The 17847-nt window shown below is 44.9% G+C and overlaps 1 protein-coding gene across 3 annotated transcripts in view; it reads left to right on the top strand.

Moving 5' to 3' along the window:
• znf236 (zinc finger protein 236) overlaps positions 1-17847 on the top strand; it is a 70986-nt gene that overhangs the window by 51604 nt on the left and 1535 nt on the right. For all 3 annotated transcript variants that reach the window (XM_084435665.1, XM_084435666.1, XM_084435667.1), the window contains 6 exons: positions 1699-1830; positions 4851-4973; positions 5765-5949; positions 9653-9838; positions 12914-13043; positions 14029-14226. In XM_084435665.1, coding sequence (XP_084291791.1) covers positions 1699-1830; positions 4851-4973; positions 5765-5949; positions 9653-9838; positions 12914-13043; positions 14029-14226 — 954 coding nt within the window. The remainder of the gene's footprint in view (positions 1-1698; positions 1831-4850; positions 4974-5764; positions 5950-9652; positions 9839-12913; positions 13044-14028; positions 14227-17847) is intronic.

Consider the following 17847-nt stretch of genomic DNA (forward strand, 5'->3'; position numbering starts at 1 on the left):
TAAAGAGATTCATTGAGAATAATAGACATTACAAGCACTCAAAAGTACAGTCAAATAAAATAAAACCTTTTTATTTAATTAATCATGGTTCGTACAAGGTATCTTAATTAATTGAAGTACTTGAATTAGACTTTTGGAAATTTAAGTCTGGCCATTTTTATGAAGAAGTACTTGAAAAGTGCTCGAATTATTGAAAGGCAATATGTGGGAAATTTATTTTAAATTGTATTGATAAAACATTTTCACACAAAATTAACACTGCAGTCCGTCTGATATAGATACAGATATAGATATAGATATAGATATAGATTTAGAGGCATTTCGCATGGCTGGGAGTGTGATATTGCTCATATAAATATCCAAGTATATGATACAGCTTTAATTGTTCAGGTCAATCATATATATATTCATGTGGGGAAAATCACTTTGAAAAAGAAAAGCGATATCTTTGTCATAGTATCCTCTCTATGGTTAAAGTTAACACAGTCATTGCATGTGCTGCACTTTATATGTACCATTTTGTTTTATTAGCTTATTTCTATTTATCTATTTAAATTTTTTTGAATTTAAAAGATAATGAAGAAAGATGTAATGAGATCTCTGATCGTAGTCCTTGAAAAAACTAAAAAGTAGTGCATGAAAAGTCCTTGAAAGTCCTGCAATTTGATTTTACAGTATCTGTACGAACCCTTATGATGACATTTATTTATTTAGTTATGATGAACTTAAGCATGTTAAATTGAGCTGAACTGTAACAATGATGTCACAATTCAAATAATCTTATCGGTCCTACAAACATTTTTGTCTTTTAATGTTGGAAAGTAATGTTATCTGGACATGTATTTGTGTGATTCACCCCTCCAGTGTTTATCTTCCTGCATGCTGAGCTCATTTATACTGACCCAGATGAACTGTCCTCAAGTCTTCTGCTCACGTATAATGAGCACATCACCTAAACTCAAGTGGCAAATGCAGGTTTTCTGATTTGCTGATTAATTTCTCAGTATCACAAGCCAATCTGGCAGATGACAGGTTCATTACTGACAGGGGAAGCACTACTTCTGTTTGTGTGATGCCACACTTTTGTCAAAATGGCAGATTCCACAACCAAACTGCATTAAGGGAAGTGCTCAGCTGTTTGAAAGAGGCTCATCAGCCATGAGTTTAATGTGGTGAGAGATGCCTTCACCAGCTCATAACTTACGTTCACTCTTCTATATTTTAAAACATCATGAATTAAAAGATTAAAAAAATGTATCTGTCAACCGTGACTTACCTTCTGGTCATTATCTGTGATATTTTTAATAAAACCTGAGCAATTTTACAATGAACTTTGTGTGAACAAACAGCTTTTCCCACTTTTTTGGTTATGTGAAAACCTATATGCAGTTTGTATTTTTCTTGTACAATGTAAAGCATAAGCATACGGTAAGAAATTGAATAGATTTTTTTGCTCTACCAGCCTTCTAAAAAGGTGATTTGATACCCTATACGTGGGCCGTATGGAAGAGCTTACACTGATATTCTTTGGTTATTTTAAACACCAGCCTGAGAGAAAACTGGTGATGAATGTTAAATATTAGTTGTCAAATCAGAGCCATTTTATTGTTGTTTTGAGTTGTTTATGCAGTGTTGAACATAACTTCTGTCTGATGTTGTGTGTGTGTGTGTGTGTGTGTGTGTGTGTATGTGTGTCAGGTTCTCAAGTGTCCAGCAGCAGAGCTCCAGAAATCACTCTGACCATCAACAACTCCAGTCTGACTCAAGCGTTACAGACCAGTTCATCATCCACTGGCACCAGCACATCTGAGATCACACTCACTATAGCAGGTGAGCACACACATACACACCGCTGGCACCAGCACACACACACACACACACACACACACACATACACACCGCTGCCACCAGCACATCTGAGATCACACTCACTATAGCAGGTGAACACACACACACACACACACACACACCGCTGCCACCAGCACATCTGAGATCACACTCACTATAGCAGGTGAACACACACACACACACACACACACCGCTGCCACCAGCACATCTGAGATCACACTCACTATAGCAGGTGAACACACAGACACACACACACACACACACCGCTGCCACCAGCACATCTGAGATCTCACTCACTATAGCAGGTGAACACACAGACACACACACACACACACTGCTGCCACCAGCACATCTGAGATCTCACTCACTATAGCAGGTGAACACACACACACACACACACACACACCGCTGCCACCAGCACATCTGAGATCTCACTCACTATAGCAGGTGAACACACAGACACACACACACACACACTGCTGCCACCAGCACATCTGAGATCTCACTCACTATAGCAGGTGAACACACACACACACACACACACACACCGCTGCCACCAGCACATCTGAGATCACACTCACTATAGCAGGTGAACACACACACACACACACACCGCTGCCAGCAGCACATCTGAGATCACACTCACTATAGCAGGTGAACACACACACACACACACACACACACACACCGCTGCCACCAGCACATCTGAGATCACACTCACTATAGCAGGTGAACACACACACACCACTGCCACCAGCACATCTGAGATCACACTCACTATAGCAGGTGAACACACACACACACACACACCGCTGCCACCAGCACATCTGAGATCACACTCACTATAGCAGGTGAACACACACACACACACACACCGCTGCCACCAGCACATCTGAGATCACACTCACTATAGCAGGTGAACACACACACACACACACACACACCGCTGCCACCAGCACATCTGAGATCACACTCACTATAGCAGGTGAACACACAGACACACACACACACACACTGCTGCCACCAGCACATCTGAGATCTCACTCACTATAGCAGGTGAACACACACACACACACACACACACACACACCGCTGCCACCAGCACATCTGAGATCTCACTCACTATAGCAGGTGAACACACACACACCACTGCCACCAGCACATCTGAGATCACACTCACTATAGCAGGTGAACACACACACACACACACACACACACACACCGCTGCCACCAGCACATCTGAGATCACACTCACTATAGCAGGTGAACACACACACACACACACACACACACACCGCTGCCACCAGCACATCTGAGATCACACTCACTATAGCAGGTGAACACACACACACACACACACACACACCGCTGCCACCAGCACATCTGAGATCTCACTCACTATAGCAGGTGAACACACACACACACACACCGCTGCCACCAGCACATCTGAGATCTCACTCACTATAGCAGGTGAACACACACACACACACACCGCTGCCACCAGCACATCTGAGATCACACTCACTATAGCAGGTGAACACACACACACACACACCGCTGCCACCAGCACATCTGAGATCACACTCACTATAGCAGGTAAACACACACACACACACACCGCTGCCACCAGCACATCTGAGATCTCACTCACTATAGCAGGTGAACACACACACACACACACACACACACACACACACACACACACACACACACACACACTGCTGCCACCAGCACATCTCAGATCTCACTCACTATAGCAGGTGAACACACACACACACACACACACACACACACACACACCACTGCCACCAGCACATCTCAGATCTCACTCACTATAGCAGGTGAACACACACACACACACACACCGCTGCCACCAGCACATCTGAGATCTCACTCACTATAGCAGGTAAACACACACACACACACCGCTGCCACCAGCACATCTGAGATCTCACTCACTATAGCAGGTGAACACACACACACCACTGCCACCAGCACATCTGAGATCACACTCACTATAGCAGGTGAACACACACACACACACACACACACACACACACACACACACACACACTGCTGCCACCAGCACATCTGAGATCACACTCACTATAGCAGGTGAACACACACACACACACACACACACACCGCTGCCACCAGCACATCTGAGATCACACTCACTATAGCAGGTGAACACACACACACACACACACACACCGCTGCCACCAGCACATCTGAGATCTCACTCACTATAGCAGGTGAACACACACACACACACACACACACACCGCTGCCACCAGCACATCTGAGATCACACTCACTATAGCAGGTGAACACACACACACACACACACACACACCGCTGCCACCAGAACATCTGAGATCATACTCACTATAGCAGGTGAACACACACACACACATACACACACACACACACACACACCACACTGCTGCCACCAGCACATCTGAGATCACACTCACTATAGCAGGTGAACAACACACACACACACACACACTGCTGCAGGACACAAACACACACTAATTAAACACTCGATAAACACTTCATTCCCACTAATAAACACGTTAGTCACTTTATTTCCACTTCTCAAATATTTTCTTAGTTGTATTAGAGTATTCTTCTCTCTGAGCTGATGATCGATGGGAAAATGGAGAAGGATGAGTTTGTATTCCCACTCTCATGCGTCTCGCTTTTTTTCTCACGCAGTAAATTTATTTTGGGTGAACTATCCACGATATATATTGATGCATTTATTTTTTGTATTGCGATATATTGTGACATGATATATTGTTGCACCCCTAATATTCATGCAATAATTGGCATCCAAATGTAAACAGTTAAGATCAAACTCAACTATTAGAATCCTTCTGAAGAGCTGCACAGACAAAACACCAGATCTGACACACATTTGACTCTCATCATGAGTTTCTCTTGTGTTTAGGAATAGCTGTGCTGATCTGTGTGTGTGTGTGTGTGTGTGTGTAAAGGTCAGGATCTGCTGCCCCATCACTGTCCCTCCTCGACCGCGAGCATCAGCCCTGGGCTCAGACTGGCTCAGATCAGCAGTGATCAGCTCCTTCCTCAGAGTCCTCCTCCCTCGGCCCTCTCCGGTGAGACACACACTGAAAAAAAAAAATTCAGGATTCTTTGATGAATAGAAGGTTCAAAAGAAAAGTGTTTATTTGAAATAGAATCTTTTGTAACATTAAAAATGTCTTTACTGTCACTTTTGATCCATTCAATTCATCCTTGATGAATAAAAGTATATATTTATTTTATTTATTTCCCTCAAAAAAAATAATAATTCTTACTGACCCCAGACTTTTGAAGGGTGGTGTTTAATGTTACAAAACCTTTATATTTCAGATAATGCTGTTCTTTTGAACTTCCTATCCTGAAATAAAAATGTAAATAACTGTTTTCAACACTGATGATAATCATAAATGTTTCTTGAGCATCAACTCATCATATTAGAGTGATTTCTGAAGGATCATGTGACACTGAAGACTGGAGAAATGATGCTGAAATTCAGCTTTGATCACAGGAATAAATTACACTTTACTGTATATTCACATAGAAAACAGATGATTTACATTGTAATAATATTTAACAATATTACTGTTTTTTTTTGTTGTATTTTTAATCAAATAAATGCAGCCTTGGTGAGCAGAAGAGACTTCTTTTAAAAGCGTTAAAAATCTTACCGATTTAAAACTTTTGACTGGTTGCGTATGAACGAAGTGTCTCAGCCAATCAGCACTTTAGCAGAGAGTGAGTTTGACAGCCCTGTTGTGCGTTATTAACGTGTGTACTTACATTTCTGTGAGGGTAACAGAAGCACGGGGCGATAGAGTTGCGATAGACGTATGTTACTCAGTAAGTGTGTGTATTCTCCCATCAGTCAGTGCTCTGGCTCCCAGCACCTCCCTGTCCTCGCAGAGCCTGGTGATGTCATCTGGGGGCGTGGCCAGTGACGGCAGCGTGACTCTGATGTCATCAGGGGGCGTGGCCAGCGACGGCAGCGTGACTCTGACTCTGTCCGACACACAGATCCTGGATACGGTCTCGCTCAACCTCAGCACACAGGTGAATAATGCTGTCAGCTGATACACAGTCTCTTCGAATTTAATGCTAATAGATAAATAAAAGATTTGTGATTTTTGAAAACATGATCATTTTATTAAAGAGGACCTACTACGCTCTTTTACGCCGGTCGTGATGTTGTGTTGGGTCTCTTCTAGAAGAGGTTCCCTTTGGAGAGCGGTAGCTTCAACATTGCGTCAGCTATGGCGCTGCGGGAACTCCTCCCTTCTCCACTTTTGTTGAAATCTTATAGGCCAACGCCGGCTTGGAACAGCTGGCCAATTGTCGCGAAGTATGCAAATACTGACAGGCTCGCGGACAGTATCAAATGCATTGGCGCAACAATTACGTCAGAATCTCTTTATTCACGCTGTCATCGTTGAAGTTGCACCTGACGACTAGTTACCTTTTCTTCCTCGCATCCGATGGATACCCCATCGACCCGCCCGACACTTACGAGTTCTGACACTTGAGAACCAGGAGGGTTTTTGCTCATGCTATTACGGGGTCGAGGCCCACCCTCCCCCACCCAGAAGCGGCGGTGACGACGAGGCCTGGGGCCGACGTCCTTTGCCGTCGCCACGTTCCACCGGTCCTTTTTCGTGGACGCGCTGGACTCGACGTGGAATGCTCCGGACGAGCCGACAAGAACAAGAGTAAGTTGGAATCCTAGGTATGTCCAGTCGGGCCGCCGCTAGGCTTCTTCGAGGAGGAGGACTCCGTTCTTCCACGATGTCCACGAGCAGTACTCTCCACTATTTTCTTTTTAGCCTCATTGGGAAAGCAATTTTTTAAACGATAAAAGTCCCCAGTCCCCCAAAAGATTGAGATCTGCACCTCAATCGACGCGCGTGTTCACGCTGCCACAGAGGCCATCTTCTCCCACGTGTACGGGGCGAAACGTTTGTTTTGCAACCAGCTGATCTTTACAGAACACATTCGCCAGGTTTTACAAGACGAGTGTGCCGTCCCTGGCGTCTCAAGTGGTTTCGGTGAGTGATTAACCTCACTTATCTCCTAGTCTTGAGTCTCGACTACGTTTTTGCACAGTTCTTACCTCTACGGCTGTTGATGCTGTGCTTATGTGCATACCGTTAAGTGATCACTGCTGTTATGCTGCCCTGGATTATTCAGTGCAACTGGCTATTCTGATCTGACTACGTCTGTTCACAGTTGTTACCGCTTCGGCTGTTGATGCTGTGCTTATGTACACACTGATGTGATCACACTGCTGTTGTGCTGCCACAGTTCTTGCTTCGCTTCACTGGTTGCCAGTCGAATACCGTGTCAAGGTATTTGTTGTATGTGTTTAAGGGGTTAAATGGCCAAGCTCCTTAATACATTACAGATCTTCTCCACCGGAAATGTTCTAGACCCTTAAGGTCCTCGCACAAGTTGGTGCCACGATCTAGACTGAAATTAAAAGGTGATCGTGCCTTTTCTGTCGCTGCTCCGCGTCTGTGGGATGATTTGCCGGAACACCTAAGGTTGTCTTCCACTGTTGATCGCTTTAAATCTTCACTAAAGACTTATTTTTTCTCTTTGGCTTTTGGTTAAATGTAATTTTATGATGGGTTTTTATGATGGGTTTACGATGTGTTTGTGTCTGTTGGTGTATTTATGTATTTTATATGGTTTGAACTGATTGTGCAGCACTTTGGTCAGCAGTGGCTGTTTTAAATGTGCTCTATAAATAAAAGTGCCTTGCCTTGCCTGTATTATTCAGTGCAGCCTGATATTCTAGCTGATATGCAAATTCCGGTGTACTTGAGGTGAGCAGCTCATTGGTCTTGCCCTGCCTATCAGCTGTGAGCACTCCTAGGGGAACAACGCTATTGGCTCTGGTTCTACTCTGTGATTGGTGTAGCCTTAGCCCGGTTTCTTCGGCCTGATCTTCACCTCTGCATGGCGGGATTGATTCTGTTCCCGCAGCCTCAAGCTGACACGATTCTGAATTGAAGTGATTGCTTAATGGTGCCAGGATACTGATGTCGTCCCAGTGATCCCCCGTGTCGGATGTTTAGCGCTTCCTGCAGCACAGACTGGAAAATAATGTGAGTTTGCACCCACGCTGAAGGGGTACGTGGCTGCTACTGCTTCGTTTCGTTCCCCGGTTAGGGGCTATTGATCGGAGGGCATGCTCTGGTGACCAGATTTCTCAGGGGAGCGAGGAGATTATGTCCTTCACGGCCAGCTTCAATGCCGCTCGAGTTTTGAGGGCTTTCTCTACCACAGTTCGAGCCCTTGCTTTCGATTGCTGTTAAGGAGCTCTCCCTGAAAATGGCTCTGCTCCTTGCCCTTGCTTCAGCTAAGCACATTGGGGACTTACACACGTTCTCATGGACAGTGATATTATCTGTTTCGGACCCGGAGACTGCAGTGTTACTCCCGGCCGAGATGGGGCTACGTGCCTCAGTCTCTCTCTACACCCTCTCTAAAGCACAGGTCGTTTCTCTGCCCGCGTTATCTGCTGAGCCGTCATCCTCGCGTGACGCTGACGCTCAGAGCGCTGTTTGCCCTTCAGGGCTTTGCGGATGTGTGTGAATTGTGTTCCTTCAGTTGGTCCAGCTTTTTGTGTGCTTTGGTGGATGTACAAAGGGAAAGACGTGAACTGTCTCAAAACAGAGACTTTCTCACTGGATTGTGGATGCTGTCTTGCTGGCTCATGCGTGCCAGGGGAAGGATTGTCCTCGTAACATCAGAGCTCATTCGACGAGGGCGGTTGCCTCTCCGTGGGCCTGGTGTAGAGGTATGTCTGTTCAGGATATATGCTTTGCTGCTGGTTGGTCTTCTCTGAACACCGTCGCCAGATTTTACACGCTGAATGTGCCGTCTGTGGCGTCTCAAGTTCTTCGGTGAGGTAATTTCCTCACTCGTGTATTGAGAACTGTTCTAGTGTTTGACACAGCTGTTACCGCTTTGCTGTTGGCTCTGCGTATACTTTGTTTCTCACTTACGTTGGGACCTGCTGCTAGTGTTCACACAGCTGTTACCGCTACCGCTGTTGACACTGTGTTTGACTTCATGCGTTGAGTGCTCATTGTGTTGTGTCTGCCCTGGTTTCAGTGCAGCCTTCACTTTCATTGTGTTGAATATGCAGAGTTTGATGGGGTCGGAGCCGATGTTTTGGTGAAGATGTTCATTGGTCCAGTTCCGCTTATCAGATGCTAGCACTCCTAGGGGCGCAGCTGTTGGCTGACTGTCTGTCTCTTCTCTGGCTGGTATAGCTTGGCCCCGTTTTCTCCGGTTTTATCTTCACACACCTTCTGAAAAGCAAAGTGTGCTCTGATTGGTCAGTTGGAGCGGTGTGTTGTGATTGGTCAAGCACTGTGAGCGTGTTTGGGAAATGTAACAAAGATATTAAAACATTTTATTTACCCACATGTAATGATTGTTGCATTGGTTGGGTGGCCTGCACTAGTTAAGCTTTACTCAAATCTTTACTCAAAGATTTGAAATGATGTGTGAAAAGCACTATACAAATAAACCTGAGATATCAGAGTATCTTTCATGGGTTATGCAAGTGGACCTGATGTCCACATTTCTCAATAACTGTTGTTTGTTTGTTGTGAGACAATCATGTATTACTTTATTAATCTAAGATGAGGAGTTGTACTAAACCACAGTGTTTCGTCTGTGTGGTTCATACTGATTCTTCCAGGTGCTGCACTGGGGCTGATGTGGATGTGTGTGATTTGTGACACAGATGCTGGATCCGCAGCCGGAGGAGAAGGAGGCCGAACCGAAGCAGAAGCACCAGTGTTTCTACTGCAGCCAGACTCTGCTGACGGCCAACGCTCTCAGGAGACACTGCAGACAGGAGCACGGGAAGGAGCGCTGCCACGTGTGTCGAGTCTGCAGCAAAGCCTTCAAACGGGCCACACACCTCAAGGTATCACACACTCCTGCTCCACACACACCTCAAGGTATCACACACTCCTGCTCCACACACACCTCAAGGTATCACACACACCTGCTCCACACACACCTCAAGGTATCACACACTCCTGCTCCACACACACCTCAAGGTATCACACACACCTGCTCCACACACACCTCAAGGTATCACACACTCCTGCTCCACACACACCTCAAGGTATCACACACTCCTGCTCCACACACACCTCAAGGTATCACACACTCCTGCTCCACACACACCTCAAGGTATCACACACACCTGCTCCACACACACCTCAAGGTATCACACACTCCTGCTCCACACACACCTCAAGGTATCACACACTCCTGCTCCACACACACCTCAAGGTATCACACACTCCTGCTCCACACACACCTCAAGGTATCACACACTCCTGCTCCACACACACCTCAAGGTATCACACACACCTGCTCCACACACACCTCAAGGTATCACACACTCCTGCTCCACACACACCTCAAGGTATCACACACTCCTGCTCCACACACACCTCAAGGTATCACACACACCTGCTCCACACACACCTCAAGGTATCACACACACCTGCTCCACACACACCTCAAGGTATCACACACTCCTGCTCCACACACACCTCAAGGTATCACACACTCCTGCTCCACACACACCTCAAGGTATCACACACTCCTGCTCCACACACACCTCAAGGTATCACACACTCCTGCTCCACACACACCTCAAGGTATCGTCCACACACACTCTCTTACAGTGCTCCACACACACCTCAAGGTATCGTCCACACACACTCTCTTACAGTGCTCCACACACACCTCAAGGTATCGTCCACACACACTCTCTTACAGTGCTCCACACACACCTCAAGGTATTGCCCATCAGCACCGACTAACATCTGCAGTTCTTTACCTGAGATCCTTGTTTATTGTGAGCCCAGTATAGACTTACCGTACGTCAGTTATTAAAATCTCCATCTCCTCTTCTTAACTATTTCCAACGCGTGTCCTAACCAGACATGATGCGATAAGATTCCAGCGACTGCAGTTTCTGTCCACACCAGACGAGACAAAATCAGTTCAAAATCACAGCCAATCAGAAGAGTGTGTGGGCGGAGTCTAACCAAATGGATAAATGCATAATCCCATTTATAAATATTACACCATTTTAACATTATTAAAAATACATACTGAGTGACTCAAACAATCTTTGTCATAGAATCCACTTGTTTGCTCACAGTTTGAACGTTCTTGTTTAATTTATTCTTAAGATCTGAGGTGAATTATCCATTTTCTCTTTCTGTACGGCTATAAATGATCATCAAACTCACATTAGACGCTTTTAACATTAAAATGAAAATATACAGAATGAATGGTAATATACTTTAGTTACATTTTTACTCAACATTCTCTATAGATAAAATTAATTATGCATGTATCTGTACAGTTGTAATCGAAATGATTCAACCCCCATTGCAAATCAGGTTTATTGGCAAAATTAACAATAAACAAATCAAACAAAAGTAATTAAAAAAGCACAACTCACCAAATATTTCAAGTGGTTTTCCCCAAATTCAACTGAAAATGCAACTTTTTATGACAGTCTCAAAAGTATTCAACCCCTTCATGGCAAGCATCTTTAGCACTTAAAACAGCCGTTTGCTGTAATGAGCTGCTGCAGACGAGACGTATAACCTCGTCATCTGAGCCCGTTCCTCATGAGCAATGGCCTCCAGTTCAGGAATATTCTTGAGTTTGCTGCTGCATCCACCTTCTTCCAATCCCACCAGAGATTTTCTATGAGGTTCAAGTCAGGTGACTGTGATGTCACTGTATCTTCCAGGACTTCTTCTGAAACCAAGTCTTGCCCGAATCTGAGGAATGCTTGGGATCACTGTCCTGTTGAAGGTCCAAGCATCAGCTTCCTCACTGACGGCATGACATTTTCTCCTAGGATTTCCTGATACTTCAATGAACCCATCTTGCCTTCCACAGCTATAGCAGCTTCCACTCTCCTGGGAAGGCTTTCCACTAGACTCCCGTGTGTCTGGTTCACGATCTCTGTTCCAGCTCGTCTCAGCGGTGATGGATGCCGGTGGAAGTTTGAAACTGTTCCTCTATTGAATCAGCAGAGCGCTGGAGACTTTTACACACCTTTTACATGATCTTCTGCTTCATGTCTGAGTTGCTGCTGTTTCTAAACGCTTCCACTTTCCAGTAATACCACTTGACTGAGGGAAATCTAGCAGGGATCTAATGCCATGAGCTGACTCACTGCAAAGGTGCCCTCCTATCCCTGACCACACTGAGTTCACTGAGCTCCAGAAGAACCACACATTTATTTCACTAAAGTTTGTAATGCAGACTGCAAGAGTAAAGGCTTGATGTACACACCTGAATTCAGTGATTAAGAGGAGTGTCCCAATGCTTTTGTCCACATAGTGTATATCCAGATGCATAACTGTACACTGTAGGCCTCTCCTGGCTATTATGGTCTCAGCATGATTTTCAAGTCATGTTATTTTTGTTTCTCTCAGCAGATGGCAGCAGCTGCCCCAATACACGACACATTCCTTCATATGCAGACAAGTGGCATAAACCAACAAACAGAAATCAACCATTCACTATTACTTTTTCAAATTCAACAGTCAAAAAACATGTTTTATATATACATTATATTTAATTCTACCCAATTATATAGAAATCATAGCAGCACAATGTGTGAATAAACAAATAATGGCTGCTAAACAATCACTTTTTCCCATGTTAAAATTCACATTTAAAAATGTCCTCTATTAAAATCTCTTATTTTACAGCACATATTGACACTCCATGACCAAATGTTCCTCTAAATCCTTACTTCATGTCATATTCCCTTTATAAGTACAGCACATTACTGTTTCCCATTTGTTTTTTACAAACTGAGACAAAATGTTGTTCTCTGTTAATCGACAGCATGTCACAGATCATTTTAAGCCTGCTATAGATGGGATTCTGAGTGTCATTCTGATCCTCTGGGTCGTTGTTACTGTAATGAACTGTTGAATGTGTCTTTCAGGAGCACGAGTATGTCCATAAGAAGGGACCCAAAGTCAGCGCTCAGAAACCCAAAGTCTTCAAATGCGCCAACTGTGACAAAGCCTTCGCCAAGCCCAGTCAGTTAGAGAGACACAACCGCACACACACAGGTAACGCTCTCTCTCTGCCGTCCTGTCCCTCTCCTGCAGGACCGTCATGTGATCACAGTCTTAAACAGATGAATTAACCCTCTATGGTATGCGTTATGCTCTAACCATGAAACATGTTTTCAAATCAGTTTTTATTACATGAAATATCTTCAATCATACAAATGCAAAAAGATTTTTTGAAAAAAGGGAATTGTTAGGGAAATTATAGTTTTTCTATAAAATTGTGATTTTCTTTTCTACTTAATTTTACATTTCCTTTAGAAATTTATAGATTTATATACTTGGAACTCATGCAAACCAAAAATAAATAGATCCCTATCATTAATCCCTATCGTTTGTCTAACTCATCCTCACCCTCATCACATGGAAGAACTGTAACTCTGCTCTATCGCCCTCTCTGTGAAATACTGCTGTATTCATTTTCTGAAAAGAAGAAATCAATTTGTTATTTATACATAAATGCAGCTATACTACAATAATCACTTCAAATAAATAAACAACTGCAATCATATTGTTGATGCCACTACCCATAAATAAATCCCAATGGGGAAATACATTACTAAGGTGCAGCGTTGCCATATGGAAACATTCATATTTTAAAACTATGTTAGACACAGTTGATTTGTGAATAAAAATATCTAATTTACTTATCAAAGAAAAAATCCCCTTTGAGAAAAGATGTTTAGAAATGAGATTAGAGCAATTTCTGGAGCACTTCACCAGGTGTCTTTAATGAGGGAGAGAGAGAGTTCTGGAGGGACATTCAGATGTCATGTGACTTAAAAGCAGCACATCATTGGCTACTTTAAGGCCGGCCCTTTTAATTCCTTTAGTGCAATTTATTGTATTTTTTTCTGAATAACAAGGAAATGAGTAGAAATTAATTACCATAAGACCCATAAAGTACTTATTTGTGCAGTTGTGTAAGATATTGAGAACAGTCAGGTGTTTGTGAAGGTTCACTGGCAGGTTTTCTTGGTTTCAGGCGAGCGGCCCTTCAAGTGTCCTCTGTGTGATAAAGCCTTCAACCAGAAGAGCGCTCTGCAGGTGCACCGGGTCAAGCACACGGGAGAGAAGCCCTACAGGTGTGAGGTGTGCACCATCAGCTTCACCCAGAAGAGCAACATGAAGCTGCACATGAAGAGATCTCACGGCTATCTGCCGTCCTGCAGCAAACTCACCGGTACGTCATCAGGTCACCAGGTCATCAGGTCATCAGGTCACCAGGTCATCAGGTCATCAGGTCATCAGCCTGTGCTCAGGGTTCTTAAAGAGACAGTTCACCCAAAGATGAAGAGTCTCTCATCATTTACTCACACTCATGCTGTTACAAACCTGTATGAGTGCTGAACACAGAAGAAGATATCTAGAAGAATGTTGGTAATCAAACATTTAACAGGAGCCATCATGACAACAGTAATCATGACAATCTCCATTTTTGGGTGACCTGTCCCTTTAAGATCATGAGAAACTGGTAGTTTGTGCACATATATAGACTGGTGAATGAGAAGAGTAACTCAGTTGACCCTTATTTTTCAATTTGTCAAAATGACAAATCATGTTGAATTCTATTTTTCAAAGTGAGTAGACGGGGGGGAATGCTGACTCCAGGCTCTTTCTGCCGCATGTCAGAGACAGACACATGAAGGTTAGGGTTAGGGTTAGGGTTCTGACTAAAACTGAATAAATGTGGTAAAGTCCATGGAATTTTGCTTTGGAGAAAGGAGATTATTACACAGCCATCAAATGAGCCACACACTTCATCACGGCCGTGTTCAGCTCTTCAGCCTTTAGTAGCTCATCATTACTGTATTCTCGGGTCTTTCTCTTATAGGCTGTAGACAATGTGAAACCTCAGATTTACTGCCCAATGATCCAGGAAGTCACGCTTTACTCAGATCAGCTGATGTAACCTGGGCTCCCTGAAGAGGGCACTCGCGCTGCGTGGACTGACGCTGAGGGAAAGCGTCGCGTAATGACGTCTTGAAGCACATGTGACATCAGTCCAGTGGTGTGGCGGGTCGTCAGGCGGGTGGCGGGTCGTCAGGCGGGTGACGTCACGAGCCAGGACACATGAGGCTGCCTGAAACAGAGCCGCGCTAGCCTCGTAAAGTCTGAAGTAAGCCGCTGACAGGCACGTAGGAGACAAGGCACGGTGACGCAGCGTCTCGTTCCCTCTTCAGGGAACCGAGGTCACAGTCGTCTATACCAGGGGTCGGCCAAAACTGGCCCTCCAGCAGTAATATCTGGCCCGCACACACAGATTATTCTGAAGCGGCTGGTTCTGAAATAGATCTGTCATGACAGCAACAGTTACTCATAAAAACTTTGTCTTTAGTGATTTTGCCTTCAAAATTAAAGTACGAGAACGTTTTGCAGCAATGTTTTATTTTTGAGATGAATTGAGAGCTTTTAATTTTAAAAGCAAATAAGTAAGGCTCCGTTGTGTAACCAGCAAATTAAAATGATACACATTTATTATTCACAATATGGAAAGAGGAAATAAAATAGTTTGTTAAGAGCATGACTCAAACATGCCATTAGTGGCTTATTCAAGTCCAAGTCCAAGAGTTATTTATCTGCCACATGTGTGTATTAGCAAGGCGGTCTGTGTTGCAAGTTGGTGAATGAAGACACTGGCCAGGTTACGTGTCACTACTGCTAATATTAATGTATCCAGTGTAAACCCGGACACCGCCACACAAACGTGGCTTTCCAGTGTGAAGTCACGAGGAGCAGACCCTAACCCTGGTGTAGAGTCATCTCGGAGAGCAGCTCCTGACATAAGGGCCTTGAGGCCGCCAGACTCCTAGTAGAGTGGGAACGGACAGCCATAGGTGAAGGCCGTCCGACCGACTCATGAGCCCAGTGAAAAGCTCAAGCAAAAGCATGAGAGTGAGGCGGTGAATCCTCAGCATCTCCTGCTCCAACACTGACAACATCTGCTTCCTCAGCACTAGACAGCAGCAGTGTGCCTCAATCCGGGCGGAGTACCCACAGCGTGGGCTCCAAACCCTGAGAGAAGCTCTCGGTCCATCAGGTGAGGGCAGAGATGAGGCTGGCCCGTCTCTAACCCCGCTGATAGGTCCATCTGTGGACCCCATGACTGTGACCCTGACCCCTGACCCTGGGGAGCGCGACCCTGACCCCTGACCCTGGGGATCCCATGACCCTGGGGAGTGTGATCCTGACCCCTGTCCCCTGACCCTGGGGATCCCATGACCCTGGGGAGCGCGAGCCTGACCCCTGACCCTGGGTAGTGTGATCCTGACCCCTGACCCTGGGGATCCCATGACCCTGGGGAGCGCGAGCCTGACCCCTGACCCTGGGGATCCCATGACCCTGGGGAGCGCGACCTTGACCCTGGGGAGTGCGAGCCTGACCCCTGACTCTGGGGATCCCATGACCCTGGGAGCGCGAGCCTGACCCCTGACCCTGGGGATCCCATGACCCTGGGGAGCGTGACCCTGACCCTGGGGATCCCATGACCCTGGGGAGCGCGAGCCTGACCCCTGACCCTGGGGATCCCATGACCCTGGGGAGCGTGACCCTGACCCTGGGGATCCCATGACCCTGGGGAGCGCGAGCCTGACCCCTGACCCTGGGGATCCCATGACCCTGGGGAGCGTGACCCTGACCCCTGACCCTGGGGATCCCATGACCCTGGGGAGCGCGAGCCTGACCCCTGACCCTGGGGATCCCATGACCCTGGGGAGCGCGACCCTGACCCCTGACCCTGGGGATCCCATGACCCTGGGGAGCGCGACCCTGACCCCTGACCCTGGGGATCCCATGACCCTGGGGAGCGCGACCCTGACCCCTGACCCTGGGGATCCCATGACCCTGGGGAGCGCGACCCTGACCCCTGACCCTGGGGAGTGCGAGCCAGAGCGTCCTCGCGACAGAACGCCAGGCGGGATCAGAGCGTCGGCACTGGAAGCACATCACAGTGTCCAGATTTTTAATGTTTTTAAAAGAAGTCTCTTCTGCTCCCCAAGGCTGCATTTATTTGATAAAAAACAATAATAAAAAAAACAGTAATATTGTGAAATATTATGACAATTTAAAATGACAGTTTTCTATTTTAATATATTTTAAAGTGTAATTTATTCCTGTGATCAAAGCTGATGTTCAGCATCATTACTCCAGTCTTCAGTGTCACATGATCCTTCAGGAATCACTCTAATATGAGGAGTTGATGCTCAAGAAACATTTATGATTATTATCAGAGTTGGAAACAGTCGTGTACAATTTGTATTTCATGATTCTTTGATGAATAGAAAGTTCAAAAGAACAGCATTTATTTAAGATAGAATATTTTGTAACATTATAAATGTCTTTACTGTCACTTTTGATCAGTTTAACTCGTCCTTGATGAATAAAAGTATTGATTTATTTTATTTATTTCCCCCAAAAATAAAATGAAAATTCTTACTGACCCCAAACTCTTGACCGGCAGTGTTTAGTGTTACAGAAGCTTTAGATTTCAGATAATGCTGTTCTTATGAACTTTCTATTCATCATAGCATCATGAAATAAAAATTGTACACGACTGTTTTCAACACTGATAATAATCATAAATGTTTCTTGAGCATCAACTCCTCATATTAGAGTGATTCCTGAAGGATCATGTGACACTGAAGACTGGAGTAATGATGCTGAACATCAGCTTTGATCACAGGAATAAATTACACTTTACTGTATATTCACATAGAAAACAGATGATTTACATTAGAATAATATTTCATAATATTACTGTTTTTTTGTTTGTATTTTTAATCAGATAAGTGCAGCCTTGGTGAGC

This window comes from Rutilus rutilus (genome assembly GCF_951802725.1).
Source record: "Rutilus rutilus genome assembly, chromosome: 17".
Lineage (NCBI taxonomy): Eukaryota > Metazoa > Chordata > Actinopteri > Cypriniformes > Leuciscidae > Rutilus > Rutilus rutilus.